Source organism: Lactuca sativa, chromosome 7 (assembly GCF_002870075.4).
Source record: "Lactuca sativa cultivar Salinas chromosome 7, Lsat_Salinas_v11, whole genome shotgun sequence".
Lineage (NCBI taxonomy): Eukaryota > Viridiplantae > Streptophyta > Magnoliopsida > Asterales > Asteraceae > Lactuca > Lactuca sativa.
Window position 1 is genome coordinate 159,671,398 of NC_056629.2, and position 18,132 is coordinate 159,689,529.

Genomic DNA, 18,132 nt, shown 5'->3' on the forward strand with positions numbered 1-18,132 from the left:
TTTATAATATTTTTAATCTCGATTAAAATCAGATTTGTAAAATTTGTCGAGCCCGACCCATTAATCACAAAACTTTAAATATAAATTCACAAAGTTTGGTATATCGAAATTGATTTCTGTTTGCATTTCCGGAATCACAACGACCGAGACATCAAGCAGACATTTTCGGAAAAATTTCATGAAACAAATTAATGACACCAGAATCCAGAATCGAGATTCACAACATAAAAATATCTAACTCTTGATTTTACTCCAAATATCCTTAGAAATCTAATTGTGTACAACCACAATCAATCTATTAAAATTTTTACAAAATAAGATTTTCACATTTTTTCTTTGATTCATTTTTGTTTGGCACATCTCTAAAAATGATACAGCTCTTTAGTTTCTCTTCCTCAACATTCTTATCTCTCTTCTCTCTTCTGTTTTAGAACTCCCGATGAGGACAAGAAACTGCCGGCGACTTCTTGGCCGGCTGAGACAGCCACCTTCGTTTCCTTCTTCGTCTAGCACCACCCAAAATACACCCCGGTGATGATTACCGAGCAACAACAGCCAAATAGCCCCCTCTTTCTTCCTCCCTCGTTTTCTTTCCCGTTGATCAAACAACCCAAACATCTAGTCCATTCATCGATTTCTATCAAAATAATCAAACCAAAACACCCACCATTAAGCTCCATTGATTTACAGTCAAAATAAAAGGAAAAGAAAAGAGAACTGTTACCGATCGATGAACTGCCCTTGATGTACCCACGAAGATGACCTGAGGAGCGTTGCTGCTTCCGAATCCTCACTTTCTCCGGTCCAGCCAAACACCGGAGATGCCTCACCCTTTTTGTGGTTGTGTGACCACTGAACACCCCATCCACTCGATCCATGACTGTCGGTGACGGAGGTTCGACCAACAGAGGAGCGTCGGACTCGACGGACCCCTCACCTTTCTTCGCGATACACTACCGGAGCAAACCTCCATTCACGAACCCGTAATCGCCAGAAATCGACCTCCACTTATCCAAACTCCTCTTCGGCCTTATCGACCCTCAGGGACGTTCCTTTGTCGCTATCGATAAAAAAAATAAAACGAAAATTGTTTCAATTTCTCTTCCTGATTTGAACCTTGTTTCCGTCACTGCTGTTGCTCGCGACTTCCTTTTGTCTCGCCAATCAGCCTTGCCCCTTGATTGATCCTTCCCATTTCGGCCTGGTTGCTTCGGCATCGGACCTCCTTGCTGCAGACGACGGACAGAAACTCCTAAGGGAGTCGCCGAAGAGTGGAGTTCCTCCTCTTCACGATGGGCTGATCACCCGCCAGTCGCTGCTTTGTGTCTTTTCCCATCTTTATTCCTTCTTACTTCTTACTTTGTTTTTCCTTTTAAATCAACTTTTTTTACTTTTAACTTTTTTTTTAATTTTATCAAAAAAAAGTTAGAAAAATCCAAAAATTATTTGACAAATGGAAAATGACTTTTAAAACCAACTTTTCCTAAAACATAAAAACTAGCATTTACAAAAGTCAAACATCCGTGACTTTTTGTATCTTTTTGAATTTTTAAGTCTGGAAAAGTAAAAGAAATCCTAAACACTTTTTAAACATCTTCTGGAAAAAAATATTTTACAAAAAATCATTTTACAAAAAGGACTTTTCCCCTTGAAAAGGAATCCCAAACACCCCCTAAATCTAGAACACGGGATACCATTTAAGCATTAAGTCATCTTATTAATAAAATGACCAAACTACCCTCCTTGTTAAACTCTTTAATCAAAATAGGTCCCAATCCCCAAAAAGTGATTCCATTTATCCACAAACAACCCTCACTTGGTATTTTTTTTACCAAAATAGTCCTAACCATTTAATTAAATTACCAAAAATCCCATATACTTTAGTGAAGTTACAAATTAGACCCCGATAGTTCAAATTCATTCCGAAATGGTCCTGAAAGTATTTCATAGTTCAAAAATTATGGATTTACGGTTTCTTACGTCAAGCTTCTCAAAGAAAGCGAATTCGAACGATTGGAACTCACGCTTTAAGGGTGAGCTTCTATGGCCCCTTTTTACTGCTTTAATATTTGGGGGAGAATACATGCGTGTCTATTAAAGTTTTGATGATTGTCATGTTTTATACACATAATAGCATCATACTTATTATTGGTTAAAAACTTATTAAATAACAATCTAAAATGTGATACATCATTAATAAACTATAAAAGTTAAAGTAGATTGCTAAAAGATAATATGCTCATCATGTAATCAAAAATATTATTCTACATATTTATATCGTAAAAGTAAAATACATTGACATAGGTGGTGGAAAAACTAAGCTTATGAAAATACATACTTATTGGTTAAAATTATCAAATTTAACTTTTATTGTAAAAGATTGTGTAAAAATGAATGTAAAATTTATTAATATATTTTATATTAATTATAAAAAATATAACTAGTTTTTACTAAAGTATGAATGTTCGTCGCATAAAATTACATGATCAACTTCAAGATTTAAGAATCGTAAATTATGAAATATCACATCGTATCAATAATGTGACTTATTAATGCTATGGAAATTGTTGGTTTCACATTGGTTGAAACCTGGAAAATATTATCAAAACAACCGTTATGCTGTACAAATTCCGTCACGACAGATAATAAAATCTGGAAATTTGATAAGTCTTATGAATCTCAAATACCATAAGACTTCAATCAATAATTAATCCTAAACATCAAAGAATTATAGGTGTTTGATAAACTTATAATGGAGAGTTTAGAACTAGGATGCCTAGATAGATTGTTAGGATCCATCATATCGACGGGGCATTCTATATTAGTTACGCTTGTTCTAAAAGCTTTAAGAGTTAGGATCATTTCCTAAGCTGCATGTGTTATGTTTTTTTTTTATCACACTAAGACCGTACATCTTAGCAGAAGGACCTTATAGATTGTTAGGATCCATCGTATGTTTTGTTATCACACTAAGCACTTATAAGGATTTTAAGACCTGCGAGGGTACGCCCCGCGTAAGGAGATGTACGCCCTGCGTACTGAGTCAACCAACTCGATGGTGGTCAACGTGAGGCGGAGTACGCCTCGCGTAAGCCTTCTGTTTAGGTTTCGGACTTTGGGCTTCAGGTATTGGGCCATCTGTTGGGCTTTGATACTTGGGCCCTAATGGACTATCTGGATAAGTGTGTTTTGGGCTAATTAGAGGATCAGACCTTTGGATAAGGCCCAATAAGGGGTTTGGGCCCAATTTGTAAAATTGGGCCAATCATGGGCCTTGAGGTAATTTGGGCCTTTTGGATCAAAGATTTGGACTTGGGCCTTAACCCAGTTAGGGAAAGGGTAAAATGGACATTTACCCTAATTATGGATCCTTAGTCAAGAATGGTATTCCAATTGTTAATTGGATGTTTGTTTATTGTGATAGTTCGGGATTTTCTGTGAGCCAGCAGTCGGAGGCTTTCTGTTTGATTCGTCAGTGTGAGGTGAGTGTTCCTCATTATACTTGTTGGGTCGAAGGCACCAAGGCCGACCCTTTTGGATTGATTATCCTGTTTAATGTATGATTGAGTATTATGGTGATCTGTTAGATCTATATCTCGGTAGATAGGATAATGCTATGCTTATTGATCTGTAAGATTTGTCTGTTTGTCTGTTGATTAGTTATATGTTTATGAGTTGTGTGTATGTTGACATGTATGTGTGGTTGGGTTGAGGCGGTCATGCTTTGTGCTGAAGGCCAATAGACCCATGGCGGCCCGGATAGACTGGAGGCCTGTGAGGTAGACCAGTCAGGCCGAAGGCCCGGAGAACGGTCAAGACAGGTTGAAGGCCCGGTACGACGGTCCATACATGCTGAAGGTTTTGTATACATGTTCTTGTTGTGATATCTATGATTATGTGTTGTGGTGATATTTTGGGGAAACTCACTAAGCTCTGGGTTTAAAGTTTTGGGTTATGTTTCAGGTACTTAAGAGGATTGCGGAAAGGTGAAGGTGTGATCGTGCACCTCCTCATGCTTTTTTTGTTTTACGACTTTAGGATTTCTCTGATGTTAAACTTATTTGAAAACAATTTTTAAACAATGATGGTTTTGGGTTTGATTAAAAAGTTTAAAATTTTCAAGAATTTTATGAATGTTACATCTGGTGTCGATGTGAGATCTTTGAAAAGGGGCGACAATGCTCATCCGACGACGTGTGCAATTGTCGGTATATGTAAACCGATCCAGATGAGAAGTGAGGCTACATATGGAAACCATGATAGTGGCTAATGAAAACCCTTGATACTCATCAAATCTTGAAGATGAAAATCCTAGTTCTGGATGAGAAGGGTGGCGACGCTAGGGTGTCGTAAAATTAGAAGGGCGCCGATGCTAGGGAGAAGGAGAGAGACGGTGTCGCCAGAGAAGGAGAAATACGGTGTCAGCATTGGCAGAGAGAAAGAGAGACGGTGATGGTGGTGACGTTAGGATATTCCGACGATGAACATATGAGGTTCTGATATTCCGACGGGTGGTGGTGGCGACATTCTTATTTTTTCAGCAGAGATTGGTGTCGATCGTGGTGGTGGTAGCAGAGACTAGTAGTCAAGGGTGGTGGTGGTGACAAAGTCTGGTGACCGACATGTGGTGGTGGTGGATAATGGTGACAAGTGTTGTTCATAAATATGTATACGTGTTCATGAGTGTACATGAATGTGTATGTGTTTTAAATGTTAAAGTGTTTTGAATTTGTTCTTGGTGTGTGTGTGTGTGTGTGTGTATATATATATATATATATATATATATATATATATATATAGAGAGAGAGAGAGAGAGAGAAGGGTGGGTATTTTTTATTTCTATAGTAAAAATATTGAAAAAAATACAAAATGCAAAATTGTCATTTAAAAAACAAAATTCAAAACAAATTAGACCAAAGTCACAACAAATGAAATCTTTTGGACCAGTGGTGCAACTCTAAAACATTTTGGACTAAAGTTCCAATTTCACAAACCATAGGGACCAAGTTTACAATTTTGTAATTGAAAATTTAATTAATCTAAATGTTTTCAGTAATAATGATTCAACTATAAAACATGCATTAAATCCTATTTTTTCACAAAAAAAATCATTTTGAAGTTGATGTCCATTTTATAAGATAAAAGGTGGTCAAAAGGAATTTTGAAATTTGTTAAAATTATTTTTGGTTGATATTTTTACAAAGCATTTGACTTCAAATCAACACAAGTTTTTATGTTCTGAACTTTGTCTTATAGATCCTTTTTCAGAAGACGATTAACTTTTTTATATTTAACTCAATGTTATTCTTGAAGAGGGGGGGTTGAGAAGCTATTTACTACCTTGCTAATATTTTTCAAGAACAATAATAGGTAACTAACTTAGTATGTTTAAGTGCAGGGTGTAAAGTGGAGATGTAGGGAAATTATTTGTTGTTGAGAGGGTAGAAACTGCCATAAAGCTAAATAGGAGGACTGCAGCACGTTTATTAAGAAGTTGGAGTTGATAAAGGCCCGTAGACCCATCTCGGTTCGGCATCTGTTCGGATGTGTTATGGGTTTTACCCACTATTCAATCCATCTTTAACTTATTCAATAAATAGAAGTGTGTATGTGTGTATTTCGCTAATTCATTTACTCATCAGACACACACATCATCACTCCATAAACACATGTATTTTCTCTTGACTGTTTAGGGTTGTATAATACCATTTAGGGTTTGTTCATCCATGATTCAATATCCATCCAACATCACACATTTAATCAACATTTTATCTTTGCCTTTTGAGACATATCGCCAGCCTCTACATGTTCCATGTCATCAAGATTTTTAAGGAGATTAAGACATGTCTCAATCTCAAAGCTCAAAAGCATTCTCATAATCCATCCTCTTATCAATAGTGTTAATTTCTTTCAAAATGTCACACTATAAAGTCTTATTTTAACCTAAAATCCGAATTCCATGTTTATTCTCGAACGTGATGAATCTGTCATTCATACCACCATCTCCCATTTTAGCCCAAGAAGATAAATGTTTATGCGCATCAAGATGTTGTGGAGAAAAGTCCAACACCTTTTCATACTACTTCCTACACAAATTTTTAAGGACACGAAGATTCATTGATTAACTTCCATGTCACCCATCCTACTAATCAACTTCAACAAACCATTCTTACACCTATCCATATCACGAGATGACACATATACTTATTAAGAACTTTGGAAAAGATGATGAGGATGTAAAGAGTTTGATGTAAGATTATAAGAAAGGAGGTGAATGCGTGTGAATTGAATTGTGAAACGTCTATACAAATTCTAACTACACTTTTTTTTTTTTTTTGTACAATTAAATGTCAATTTCTAAACAATAAACATTATCAAAACTTTGCATTAAAATCTACTACACTCCTTGCCCTTTTTGCTTCTCATGAACATTTGATATAATCTCTTGAAGCTCTGGAAAAACCGTTATAAGTACAAGTTCAAGTAAACCATACGCCAGTTGCTTCAAACATACAGCAGACTGCATTTTTAATAATAATAAAAAAATTCTTTACACTCTTCGTTTTTTTTTTAAACATTTAATAATGAAAAAGATTAGTGTTTATTTAATTAATTACCTGGAGAAAATAATACACATCTTTAGCACATCGCTTGTATTGCTTACGTCCAATCAAGCTCACCAATGTAGTAGGCGCACCCTCTGAAAAAAAAAAGAAGATTATTATATTTTCTAATATATATATATATATATATATATATATATATATATATATATATATATATATATATATATATATATATATATATATATTCAAATTAACCAATTTGACCGGATATAACATGTCAAATTTGTTAATTTGGAAAAATATATGAAACTTATATAATTTGATTGCCTAAAATATAATTTTTTTTTGACAAAATTACAAAAATAATCCATGTGATTTGTCATTTTCTGTGACTAAAGTCCAAATGTTTGAAAAATTACAGTTATGGTTATTTTCAGCTAGTTTTATAGTAAATTTGGTCCTTGAAAAACTTGAAATGTCTATTTTACCCTTTTAGTTTCTTTTTCCCTTTATTTTTAATTGTTTTTACCATTTTTTGTTAATAAAAAAATAGAAATAAAGGGAAAAAGAAACTAAAAAGGTAAATAAAACATTTCAAGTTTTTTAGGGACCAAATTCATGATAAAACTAGCTGAAAAGGACCATATCTGTAATTTTCCAAAGGTTTGAACCTTAGTCACAGAAAATAACAAACCTTAGGGACCATTTTTGCAATTTTGTCTTTTTTAACAAATGAAAACAAAAGGAAAAAAAATAGAAATAAATAAATACTCACTAAATATCATCTTTTTTATATCACTAGCTCTTCGGGCAGCCTCAAGTTGCTCCTCAAACGACCCTTGTTTATTAGCCTTGCTGCCCGAAGGTGCTCGGGCAGCTCCTTCATTTGTTTGAGAAGAATCCGTTTGACTTGACTTGACTTTAAGAAAAAACGTGCCTTCGGGCCATAGAATCTTAACATATTTGACATTTTAGTTTTTTTTTTTTTTTTTTTTTTTTAAATTTTTTATTTTTAAAGTAAATATATAAATATAAATATGAATGATCAAAATCATTAAAACTTACATCTTGGATCCAACGGATGCCTTGAGCAACAATGTCATCTCTCCTAAGCAATTGAATTTGTCTCAACAGCCAATCATCAATAGCATCTTCCATCATCAGTTGTAATATTTGCTTTGACATCCAAAAAACCTGACGTCTGTGTAAACAAAATATGATTTTACAAGCTTTTATAACTAAATGACCATTTTACCCTTACACTCCTACACACAACCATATATGATTGTCGGAGTGTGTGTAAATGGTAAAATAGTCGTTATGTAATCCATTGGTTCTTGTTGAAGATACTTAAGCAAATATGATTTTCCAAGATTTATGAATTGACCGTTTTACCCTTACACTCCAACAAACAACCATATATGATTGTCGGAGTGTGTGCAAAGGGTAAAACAGTCATTATGTAATCCATTGGTTCTTGTTGAATCTATCAATGATATCATGGACCATCACTTTGTAATTCTTTGGTTTCTTGTTGAAAATATTAAATCAACAGATTTATTTATTTATTTATTTTTTTCCAAAAAAAAAAGAGAAGAAAATAACTAACCTCAACCAGCCTCTTCTGTTGAGTTGAAATATCTTGTCTACCAAATTTAGCAAAGGAACACTTACATTAGGTGGGGACCACTGTAAAAAAAATATATATATAAAAGTGAAAAACAAAATAATGGCTTCAGACAAAAATCACAAAAGGGTTTCATAATAAAACTTTATATTTATTAGGGTTTTTCGCAAATTTGAATCACATTTTTTTATTGCAATAAATAAATTATGTTATTAGACATTTACAACATTAGATATTTAATTTTTCTTACAACAAAAGTAAATTATCCGTATGTAATGATGCTCGACTTAATTATCATTACTAATAATAAAAATTAACACCAAATTTACTGTTTTACATATAATAAACTAAATATACATAACATTATACAAGATAATTTATAAAAACAAACACCAAGTAACGAACATTACATAAAAAATATATAACATTCAAGGTTCAATGACCAAATTTGGTATATATTTTTCAGTTTCATGTTTTGGCCATAGTAATTTAATATTTTAGCAGTTTCGGTCTTTATGTATAAAATAAATTACAAAACCAGTCCCTGTAATTTACAGATAAAGGTCCCTATGCATATTGTTTTTACAGAAATAGTCCATGTGTTTAATACTTAAGACTTTTGTATGTTTGCAGATTTGGTGTCTGTGTAGAAAATAAATTACAATAGGTAGCTGTGCTGATTTTTTTTTTTTTTTTTTTTTTTTGGCAGAAAAGGTCTATATGTTTATAAAATTTGCAGATTATGATTTAATAACATTCCAAAAATAGTCCCTACTTAATAGAAAATTTGCAGATTACCCCCTCCCCTGGCAATATATTGCCATGTTTTGTCCCTACACTTTTTTGGTTTCACACTTTGGCCACAAGACTTTTTTATATTTGCAAGTTTGGTCCCTATACTTTCGTAGTTACCCAAGTTTGGTTCCGATAGCAACTTACTAGTTAAAGCTAAGATTAATTTATATTATAGAGATAAATCAATAAATATAAAAAGTTTAGAATATATGTATATTTACCTCTGCTGGCATACCAAGTGGATCTTCTTTAGAAGTTGAAGGAAAATTTGCAGCCATGGTCAACACTTCAGATCTGACCTCTGAACTATTTTTCTTTTCCAAAACCAAATTTTTATTCTGTTCATCATTTTTATTAACAATTTTTGGTGAAAGTCCTGCTTTAAAATTCACCTCATTGTCCAAATAGCCCCCGTAAACTTGTCCCATTGATTCCATTTCCTCATTGTTAACAATTGTCTTGTTATCTTTTTCACCTTCTTCATAATCAGAAACAATGTTATTGTTTCCCATATCAAAAATAGGTTGCTTTAATGGTGAATCATTTGCTTCATTTGTTTCCCATGTCATGTTTCTGTTTGCAGCTGAAGAAGAAGATGAAGAAAATTCGGAAGGGGACCCACCTGGGCCCACGGATTTTCTCATTATTCCACCTTTGAATTGGCGTACAATGTCATCCACAGCATCATCCACGTTGACTGTTGTTGACCAAAAAAATAATAGTCAAGTAGTTTGAAAGTTGACCTATTATATGAATATGAATGAATAATAAACTCTTGGTTTGAATTATGATGACATGGCGGAAGCAAACAAGTTTTTATGCCATGTCATTGTCCACATGTAGTATATTGATGATTTTGAAAAATTTCTTTATATAAACACTTTAAATTATCAAGTTTGTTATTACTTTTTTTGTAATAGAATCAAAAGGGTGTGCAAAGAAACTAGAGTATTATGATGTAACAAAAAATAGAGTTAATCTCATCAAAGACCTTATATTTTGTGTTTTTTCCGGATTAAACCTCAACTTTATTTTTTTTTTCTGAAAAAGACCTTGTATTTTTTAATTTTTTCCGAAAAAACCTTCAACTTTGTCTATTTTTTTTTTCTGAAAAACACCCTCAACCTATTAAATGTTTCCAAATAAACCCTCAACTTTTTTAGTTTTTCTCGAAAAAACCCTCACATATTACAACTTTTTTGGAAAAAATGACTATAAGTCACAGAGAGGAAAAAATGAAAAATACAAGGTTTTTTTCAGGCAAAAAATAAATTTGAGGTTTAATCCGGAAAAACACAAAATATAAGGTCTTTTTTTAGATTAACTCTAAAAAAGTTATAAAATATGAGGGTTTTTTTTTAGGAAAAACTAAAAAAGTTAAGGATTTATTTGGAAACATTTAGAAGGTTAAGGGTTTTATTTATTTTTTTTCGGAAAAAAGACAAAGTTTTCGAAAAAAATATAAGGTTTTTTTCATGAAAAAAATAAAGATGAGGTTTAATCCCGAAAAAAAAAACACAAAATATAAGGTCTTTTGATGAGATTAACTCTAAAAATTAATTTGAAATTAGTGTTTCTTGTTTTTTTTTTTTTGGACTGAATGAATTGTTTGAAATTACCTGCTAAGGCTCTCACTGCCGACGATGACCTTCCAAAAGAGTAACTCTGTGGTGTGTTAATAATATACTTTAAAATTACTAATTTTGAATATTATAAAAAAGTAAATTTATAAACAAAGAGAGAGAGAGAGAGAGAGAGAGAGAGAGAGAGAGAGAGAGAGAGAGAGAGAGAGAGAGAGAGAGAGACCTTTGAAGACATGCTCAAGAAGTCCCATACTTCATGTTGCTCAGCGATATTAGCAATAGACAAAAGTTCCTTCAAAACAACAATTTTTTTTCATATATATAAAATTGACATATCATGGTTTATAACTAATACTTTATTATTATTTTTTTCAATCAATGCATAAAAGTTTCAGATTTTTTTCAAAATGAACCTTTTTCACAGGTAATTTTCCAAATTAACCAATTTGATATAACATGTCAAAATGGTTAAATTGGAAAAATGTTTGTAACTTTTATGGTTTGACAGGAAAAATATAAGAGTTAGTCTTAACAAAGACCTTATATTTTATGTTTTTTCTGGATTAAACCTCAAATTTATTTTTCGCCTAAAAAAGACCTTGCATTTTTTTCCGTAAAAGCCCTCAACTTTGTATTTTTTTCCGAAAAAAACCCTCGGCCTTCTAAATGCTTCCAAATAAACCCTCAACTTTTTTGGTTTTTCTAGAAAAACCCTCAAATTTTACAATTTTTTTGGCAAAAAATGACTAAAAGGGCCAACTCGGAAAAATGAAAAAAATACAAGGTCTTTTTCAGGCAAAAAATAAATTTGAGGTTTAATCCAGAAAAAAAAACACAAAATATAAGGTCATTTATGAGATTAACCCAAAATATATAAAGTATAAGTGGTTAAAACAGCAAAATTGGTCAAAATATAATGATTTTTTCGATATAAATTCATACTTTGAGATATTTATCAAGCTGTATACATCGTTGGTGAACAAATGCATCTTCTGTGCTAGATGAGAATATTCTTTTAGGAGGCAAATGTAATGTATAATTGGGAATGTCCTTAAGATGTCTGTGTAATCTTTCAAAATTCCTGTATCTGTTGATAAAATGGAAAAAAAAAATACTAAATACAAATATTTGATACAATAAGTAGGAAATTTAAAGGGTAGTTAAAGAGATTAGTAATAACACCTTCTTTTCACAAACCAAGTTTTGTTATCAGCATCTGTCACTGCAATTGAATAGACTGCAAAGGATTTTGAGTCAATATTCTCAAAGAATGCTCCTAAAACCTGTACAATGAAATGAATTTTGTTATAAAATAAAGGGTTTTATAAAATATAAAATAAGAAATAAGAAATTAAGAATAAAGGAGAATAATCTTACCCGACACCTAAGCTTTGGAACATACCCTTCAGTTCTTATCAGTTTATTATCAGAAGCAATATTATTAACACTTTGTGCATCATTATCTCTTCCAGGATTCACACTATAGAACTCTGGGATAATAGTTCCAGATCCTCCAACTTGAATTGGAGATGCAGTTTCACTCAAAGTTTGAATGTTTGACTCAGATGCACTATTTAATCTCTTCAACTTCCCATCACTTCCAAAATCAAAATTCAAATTGTCATCAACTAAAGATAACCGAGTTGGTGTCTTGTTTTGTCCACCATCAAGAATTTGGTCTCTTTGTTGATCAAATCCTGTATCAAGATTAGAACTCTCATTGATTCCACCTTTTATGATACCTGAAGCAGAATTCTTTTGAGATTTCTTCATATAGTTTCTTCCTTTAGTCCACATGTTTTCAAGATTCTCTGGTTGAAGAACTTCTGTCCTTCTTTGGGTTGCTGCTTCAAGAACACGGGCCCAATCAGAAGTCCGTGTAGGAATTGATTCATCTTGGATGGGCCCACTAGTCATGGTGGCAGATGGGTTTACAGTTGTAGAAGATTCCTTTTGGATGTTAGAAGTAGATGGTGTTTTCTCTAACTTTTGAATAGAAGAAGACCCAATGTTTGACTCTGGACCTTTTTCATTGTTTGTAACAGAAGGTTGATTCTGGGGTTGAACAGTGACATTAGATTGATCATCAGCTGTTTCTTTCTCTCCCTTATTTGTAGCAAGAAAAATACCCTCAATCAACTCATTGATACGCCTGTTGTAAAAAGTGTATAAATCAAAAGTTGAAAGTGTGGTGAAATAGAAATTAGAAAGAGTAGGATTCTTGAAAACTCACCCAGGGCTTGCGAATCTCATTACAGGTTCCATTACTAAGCATGTTAAAAGCTCTCGTGTAATGCATCGAACTAAAGGGCATTGAGCTTCTCTTGGTCTAAGAACTGCAGCCAAAAGTGCTCCCATAATCCGCTTAAGAAACTACAAGATAAGAATCATAGATCAGAAAGCATTCACAAAACATGAATTAAGATAGTGATAATCTTACATCAGAACTCTCATCTCACACCTTGTACTCACTCTCGGGAGATATCAAAGCTGGATGAAGCTCCTTTGAAGCCATGAGATGGTGTTTCAACCTTTCATCTCTTTCTTCAGAAGATAGTGTCACCATAACCTCCCTCCCAATAGAAGCTTGGTTTTTCCTGAAAAGCTCTAGGTGATCCCCTATTAGGTCAACTACATCCCTGAAACAATCAGAATATTCCCAATTGATTCAAGTTTCAAATTGCCGACTAAGAAAGGATTCTAGAAGTACAAACCTTGTTAGCATGTCAACAAGGTTTATGTCTTTGACTCTCATGGAAATTTCAGCAAGAATATCCATGATAATAGCATGTATGAGCTGTGGAGCTTCCTTGTCAGGTGTTATATCTGAATACCAGAGATCAACCACAAATTCTTGTAAAATCTTGTTAGTAAAATCTTCCATGGCAGCCTCAACTACTGGAGAATCAATCTTCCGTTTCCATTTAGGTGGAGGAGGCAAGGTGTTGAGACGAGAATCATTCACAGACAATTGTTTTTTCTCCAAGTGTGCTAGATATGAATGTCGCCGTGATTTCCTGATCTTCCAATGGAAATCCACTTCGGTTATTAAAATGTGAACGCCTGATACCAGAAGAATTGCTATAGGAACATTCATCCACATCGATTTACTGGTGTCTGTAACAATTAAACCATTCATTAATCAGCGTTCAGATGCAGTTTTCTCGCTTAACAATTGACGCAATACGTTCGCTAACGCTGAATTATCACAAATTCATACAATAACACATCCTAATTTGAAATAAAATCAACAAAACAGGAAATTTTTACATGATCGAAAAAAAAACGAAGAAACTTACGGGTTAAAAAGTACGTGACAGCGAAAATACAAATAGCCCACCATACAGTACGAAGCTTTGCTTCTTCGATCAGATCCTGTAATGTTTCCATAATGTTGGATTGTATTAAACCCTAATGCTTGATTGAGAACATGGTTCGTTAATCGTTATGAAACAAATAGTAGATTGTGATGAATCTGAATTGTAATGAGGCTGAAGCGAAAATGATTCGATTGGGGGGCATGATCTCATCGAATTCGTAATCCAAAATTTTGGGATCATGAAAACGAGAGTTTGTGGGATTTCTTGTGGCGACGTTGCTGTAGCCGTTTGGTTTCATCCGCCGTGGAAGAGGGAGACCGGGATACAGTTATTGACAGATCCACGTGGCCACTCACAATATCCATCGTGGAAAAAGACAAATAAAAATAATGGAATTATTTTCTTTATGTTTTTAAGTAAAAAAAAAGTAAACGGTTTGCAGATTGTTTTGAAATGTTTTAGAATTTTTATAGATATTTTGTAATTTATTGGTTTTGGATTTTAAATGAATTACTTGAAAAAATTAAGCTGAAATTTAGTTTTAATAATCTTTTAAATATATGATAAATTACAAATTTATTCATTTCACCAACTTAGGTACATGTCATTTAAAAAAGAAGTATGTAAAACATAAAGTCTAGTGAGATATAGAGATTTTACATTTTAGACAAAAATCGAATTTCAAAATTTATAAAATATAAAATTGTCTAACATACTTCAAGTTTAAAATATTTTTTCAAGATAATATGTAAATATAATATAATATATGAACTAAACACTTGACATGGAGTAATCTTATTCCCTATCAAAAGGCTCTTTGCTTGTCCTTATCATAATAATCTTAGTTTATTCACTTAAGAAACATCTAAGTTTATAATGATATTAGTGTCCTAGACCATTTATTTGACTTTATGCAATCACATTCTATAGATATATATACAAAGCACATTAAGCAATCTTTCCATCGATTCTTACAAGGTTGAAGTGGAAAAGGAGAAAGATTTAGGGAAATCAAGAGTGAAATGCTCGTCCACGATCGTGCAGAATGAATTGTGAAGAAAAAATCTTGGTTGTTGGTTGTGATTTTGTGATGATCATAGGAATGGACGCGCGTTCGTAAAAAAAATATAAAATGACATGTTTACATGACACGCGTTTTATGATAGGCGCTTTCCTTGTTTTTATTTTTTTATGTTATGACACTAATTTTAGGACACCCAAAAATATTTGTCCTAAATCCTTCATATTTTGGGAGAGCTAATATTATTTTTAGGACACACACTTTTACGTATCATAAAACTAGTACGTCTCATGGTTTGTGTGTCATTAAAGGTCTATATTTTAGTAGTGCTAGCTTCAGGTTGGCTATTTGCTCATTGATTTTGACTGAGTCATCATTAGGTGTTTTGTTATTCTGTTTGTTTACTAGCTTTCCTTTGTCTTTCGTCTATTTTAATGTTTACCTTCTACCTTAAATCATCGATTACTTGCAACATATCTTTTACTCATAGTAAATATCCTTTGGTTGGGCTTTCTACTAGTTTCCATGGTGTTTCTAAATTTTCATTGAATTCTCCTTCTTTCCTTGTTTGTTTCTTTAGACCTAAGGATTTTCGAATTTTGTCTTCGTGCAAATTTTTTGCTACATGTGGCATTTGGCGTCCTACTTTTTGGGTTGGTGTACAACATGATTTATTACATTCATAATTTGTTCTTAACCTTGTGTTGAAGTGCCAATTATTGTTTAAATTCATACTCTTGTATGTGATTTAATGTCACACCCCAAAACCGAGAACGGCGGAAACGTTCTGGGATGGAGGACGTCATGTAATGTACCACAACAATGTAAAGTAGTAAACAAGCAACAACATCATACATTGCATTAATAGTATAATTTTAATTACAAGTGTGTTCTTTCATAATATACAACAATAACATGAATAATCAGAAAATAAGACGAGTCTGGACTGCTCCGTCTTCACAAAACCTGGTCGTCGTACCTGTCTATTTGTGACCTGAGAATACAAGTTATTTTGAAAGCGAGTATCAACCAAAAAGCTGGTGAAGTCATAAGTATTAATGTGTTTTTGATTTGTAAAACTTGTAATGGAAGACTTGACATTGTTCTGAAAGAAAGTTCGTATAAGTGTGGAAATGTTTGTAAGTAATTGAAAGTGTTTGATAAACCCTAGAAATCTCTATGATTCCTATTAGTATAGATGAAATCTTCTACCAAGACCTAACTGTTTTGAAAGTAGCCTTCTATCAAGACCCGACTGTTTTGAAAGTAGCCTTCTACCAAGACCCGACTGCTCGACTATTATTATTATTATAAGAAATTGTATCCTTTGATACTAGGACACACAAATATAATTCACCTCCTCGGTTATGTGAATGACTCACAAGATAAAGGTAATAATATATATAACTTAAGTATTATCCTTTTGTATTAGGATAACTAACAATGTTAACTTAAGACATCCGTAGATGTGCATTTACCTCTGTAGCTAACAGCTGGGTGTAGGAATAGTTAGTCCCTTAAAGTATACCTATAATGGTATCAACCGAAGACATCCGTAGACGTGCATTTACCTCTGTAGCTAACAGAGGTTCTAGGAATGGTTAGTCCCGCAAAGTATCCTTTGGAACGAGGATATAAAGTCCAATCTATCTCGTCAATTATGTGATTGTATCACAAATAAAGATAAGAAGGAGAATTATATTATAGTATCTACACATATAATATGTAATAGTAACTCATCATATAACATTTACGTAAAATTATTCATGTAAAAGTATCCATGTAAACGTACTCATGTAAGCGTATCTATGTAAACGTACTCATGTAAGCGTATCTATGTAAACGTATTCAAGTAAGCGTATCTATGTAAACGTATTCATGTGAGCGTATCTATGTAAATGTACTCATGTAACATGTAATGTACTAGCATAGACTCATGAATGATCTGACTCTTGTGTGATTCCCTGTACTTGGAATAGTAAGTGGTATCTCCTAACTATACCTATAATAGTTACTAACCATGTACGTGTATAACCTGAAGTATGCCTTTGCTACCCAAAGGTACTGAACTGACTGAGGAAAACTTTTATGTCTCTATATGTATACATGATATATAACTGATAGAGAATAAATGGAGGAGGTAGAGGAAGTGAAGTTCCAAGATATTTGGGAAGATCATAGATGTCTGAACTAGACATCTTTTGGGAGATATTCAAGATAGTTGATTTAAAGTCCTTAATATAACACCCAATATGAAATATTTAGGCTAGGACCCAACAAACTATTTTATAACTTGGAAGAGGGATGCCGTAATCCAAGCTATAGAATATTTGAAGGTAGGTGAATGACGATTCATCAATTTCCACCATGAAAAACGAAATAATTTATTAGGTTTTAATTGGATTTGAAACTCCTAGATCTTTTGAGATTCATTGAACTTTTCAATGGCATGTTTCAATCTCGAGTGTGCCCTTCAGGTTTTGTGACTGGGATGCCAAGGATCACAAAACAAGGTGTGAAGTAACCTTGCAAATTACTTGGTACCCTTAAGTGTTTACCCCTCAATTGATGTGCCGGTTAACCACACACGCTCCATCGATACTATGATAAACATTAAGTTACCGGCCTTTGCCTACCTTGTTAAATATGAGTTAGTGTGCCGGTTAACCGCACACGCTCCACTAACCGACTTAAACAAAGTGCAAAGTGTAATTTCATGGATTAGCACCTTATTCACATTTTGCTAAGTAACTAATATTGAGTATTTATAAAAGGTTTAGTTACTTAGTATTTATCATTAATACTTTTAATGAAGGGAGAATTATAGTCCTTGTCCTACCCGTTCGGATAACGACCCTCCACCGGTCAAGGAAGCGGTGGGTGAAAGTGGACACCCATTAAATTGCCATTTTATAGGCAGTAACCTTATACCCCCTTATAGACTGGCTTCGTGAATGAGGCCTACTAACGGAAAGACTGACTTTACTCTTATATATATATATATATATATATATATATATATATATATATATATATATATATATTATTAACTTATAATATTATAAAGTATAAGGGTTGAATTTTAACTTTTAAAATTCTAAGATCTAGTTTGGAATTAAAGTATACATGGGGGGTAACTTTACAAATTCCAAAACTTAAGGACAAGTTTTGAAACCTTTCAAAACTCTTGGCTTTTTCATAACTTATGAGTTTAATTAAG

General features: G+C 33.0%; 1 protein-coding gene and 1 long non-coding RNA gene across 3 annotated transcripts; both read right to left on the reverse strand.

Annotated features, from left to right (window-relative positions):
- Window positions 1-231: 231 nt before the first annotated feature.
- LOC111895588 (uncharacterized) lies at window positions 232-1,331 on the reverse strand. Its single transcript, XR_002851636.3, has 2 exons — window positions 725-1,331; window positions 232-637 (listed from the first exon to the last, which is right to left on the reverse strand). It is a non-coding gene; the product is annotated as an uncharacterized LOC111895588 (long non-coding RNA).
- Window positions 1,332-6,229: 4,898 nt separating this feature from the next.
- Window positions 6,230-14,269, reverse strand: LOC111895725 (uncharacterized). 2 transcript variants are annotated; one of them, XM_023891798.3, is made up of 15 exons: window positions 13,871-14,269; window positions 13,286-13,688; window positions 13,033-13,210; window positions 12,805-12,944; window positions 11,949-12,723; window positions 11,754-11,854; window positions 11,514-11,658; window positions 10,795-10,863; window positions 10,608-10,653; window positions 9,210-9,685; window positions 8,176-8,255; window positions 7,632-7,767; window positions 7,342-7,519; window positions 6,618-6,700; window positions 6,230-6,520 (listed from the first exon to the last, which is right to left on the reverse strand). In XM_023891798.3, exons 1-15 carry the CDS (start codon window positions 13,959-13,961, stop codon window positions 6,398-6,400), a joined length of 3,024 nt encoding a protein of 1,007 aa, XP_023747566.1. In that variant the 5' UTR covers window positions 13,962-14,269; the 3' UTR covers window positions 6,230-6,397. The 2 variants fall into 2 exon arrangements, with proteins under 2 accessions (XP_023747566.1, XP_023747567.1); XM_023891799.3 differs by lacking the exon at window positions 13,871-14,269 and having other exon boundaries at window positions 13,033-13,202; window positions 13,286-13,415.
- Between the last annotated feature and the right edge of the window lie 3,863 nt (window positions 14,270-18,132).

Coding starts and splice junctions, on each gene's coding strand:
- LOC111895725 (XM_023891798.3), bottom strand. CDS start 13,961: ATGGAAACATTACAGGATCTGATCGAAGAAGCAAAGCTTCGTACTGTA. Junction 9,686..10,607: donor GGCAGTGAGAGCCTTAGCAG/GTAATTTCAAAC, acceptor GGTCAACAACAG/TCAACGTGGATGATGCTGTG. Junction 7,520..7,631: donor GCATCCGTTGGATCCAAGAT/GTAAGTTTTAAT, acceptor AAATATGTTAAG/ATTCTATGGCCCGAAGGCAC.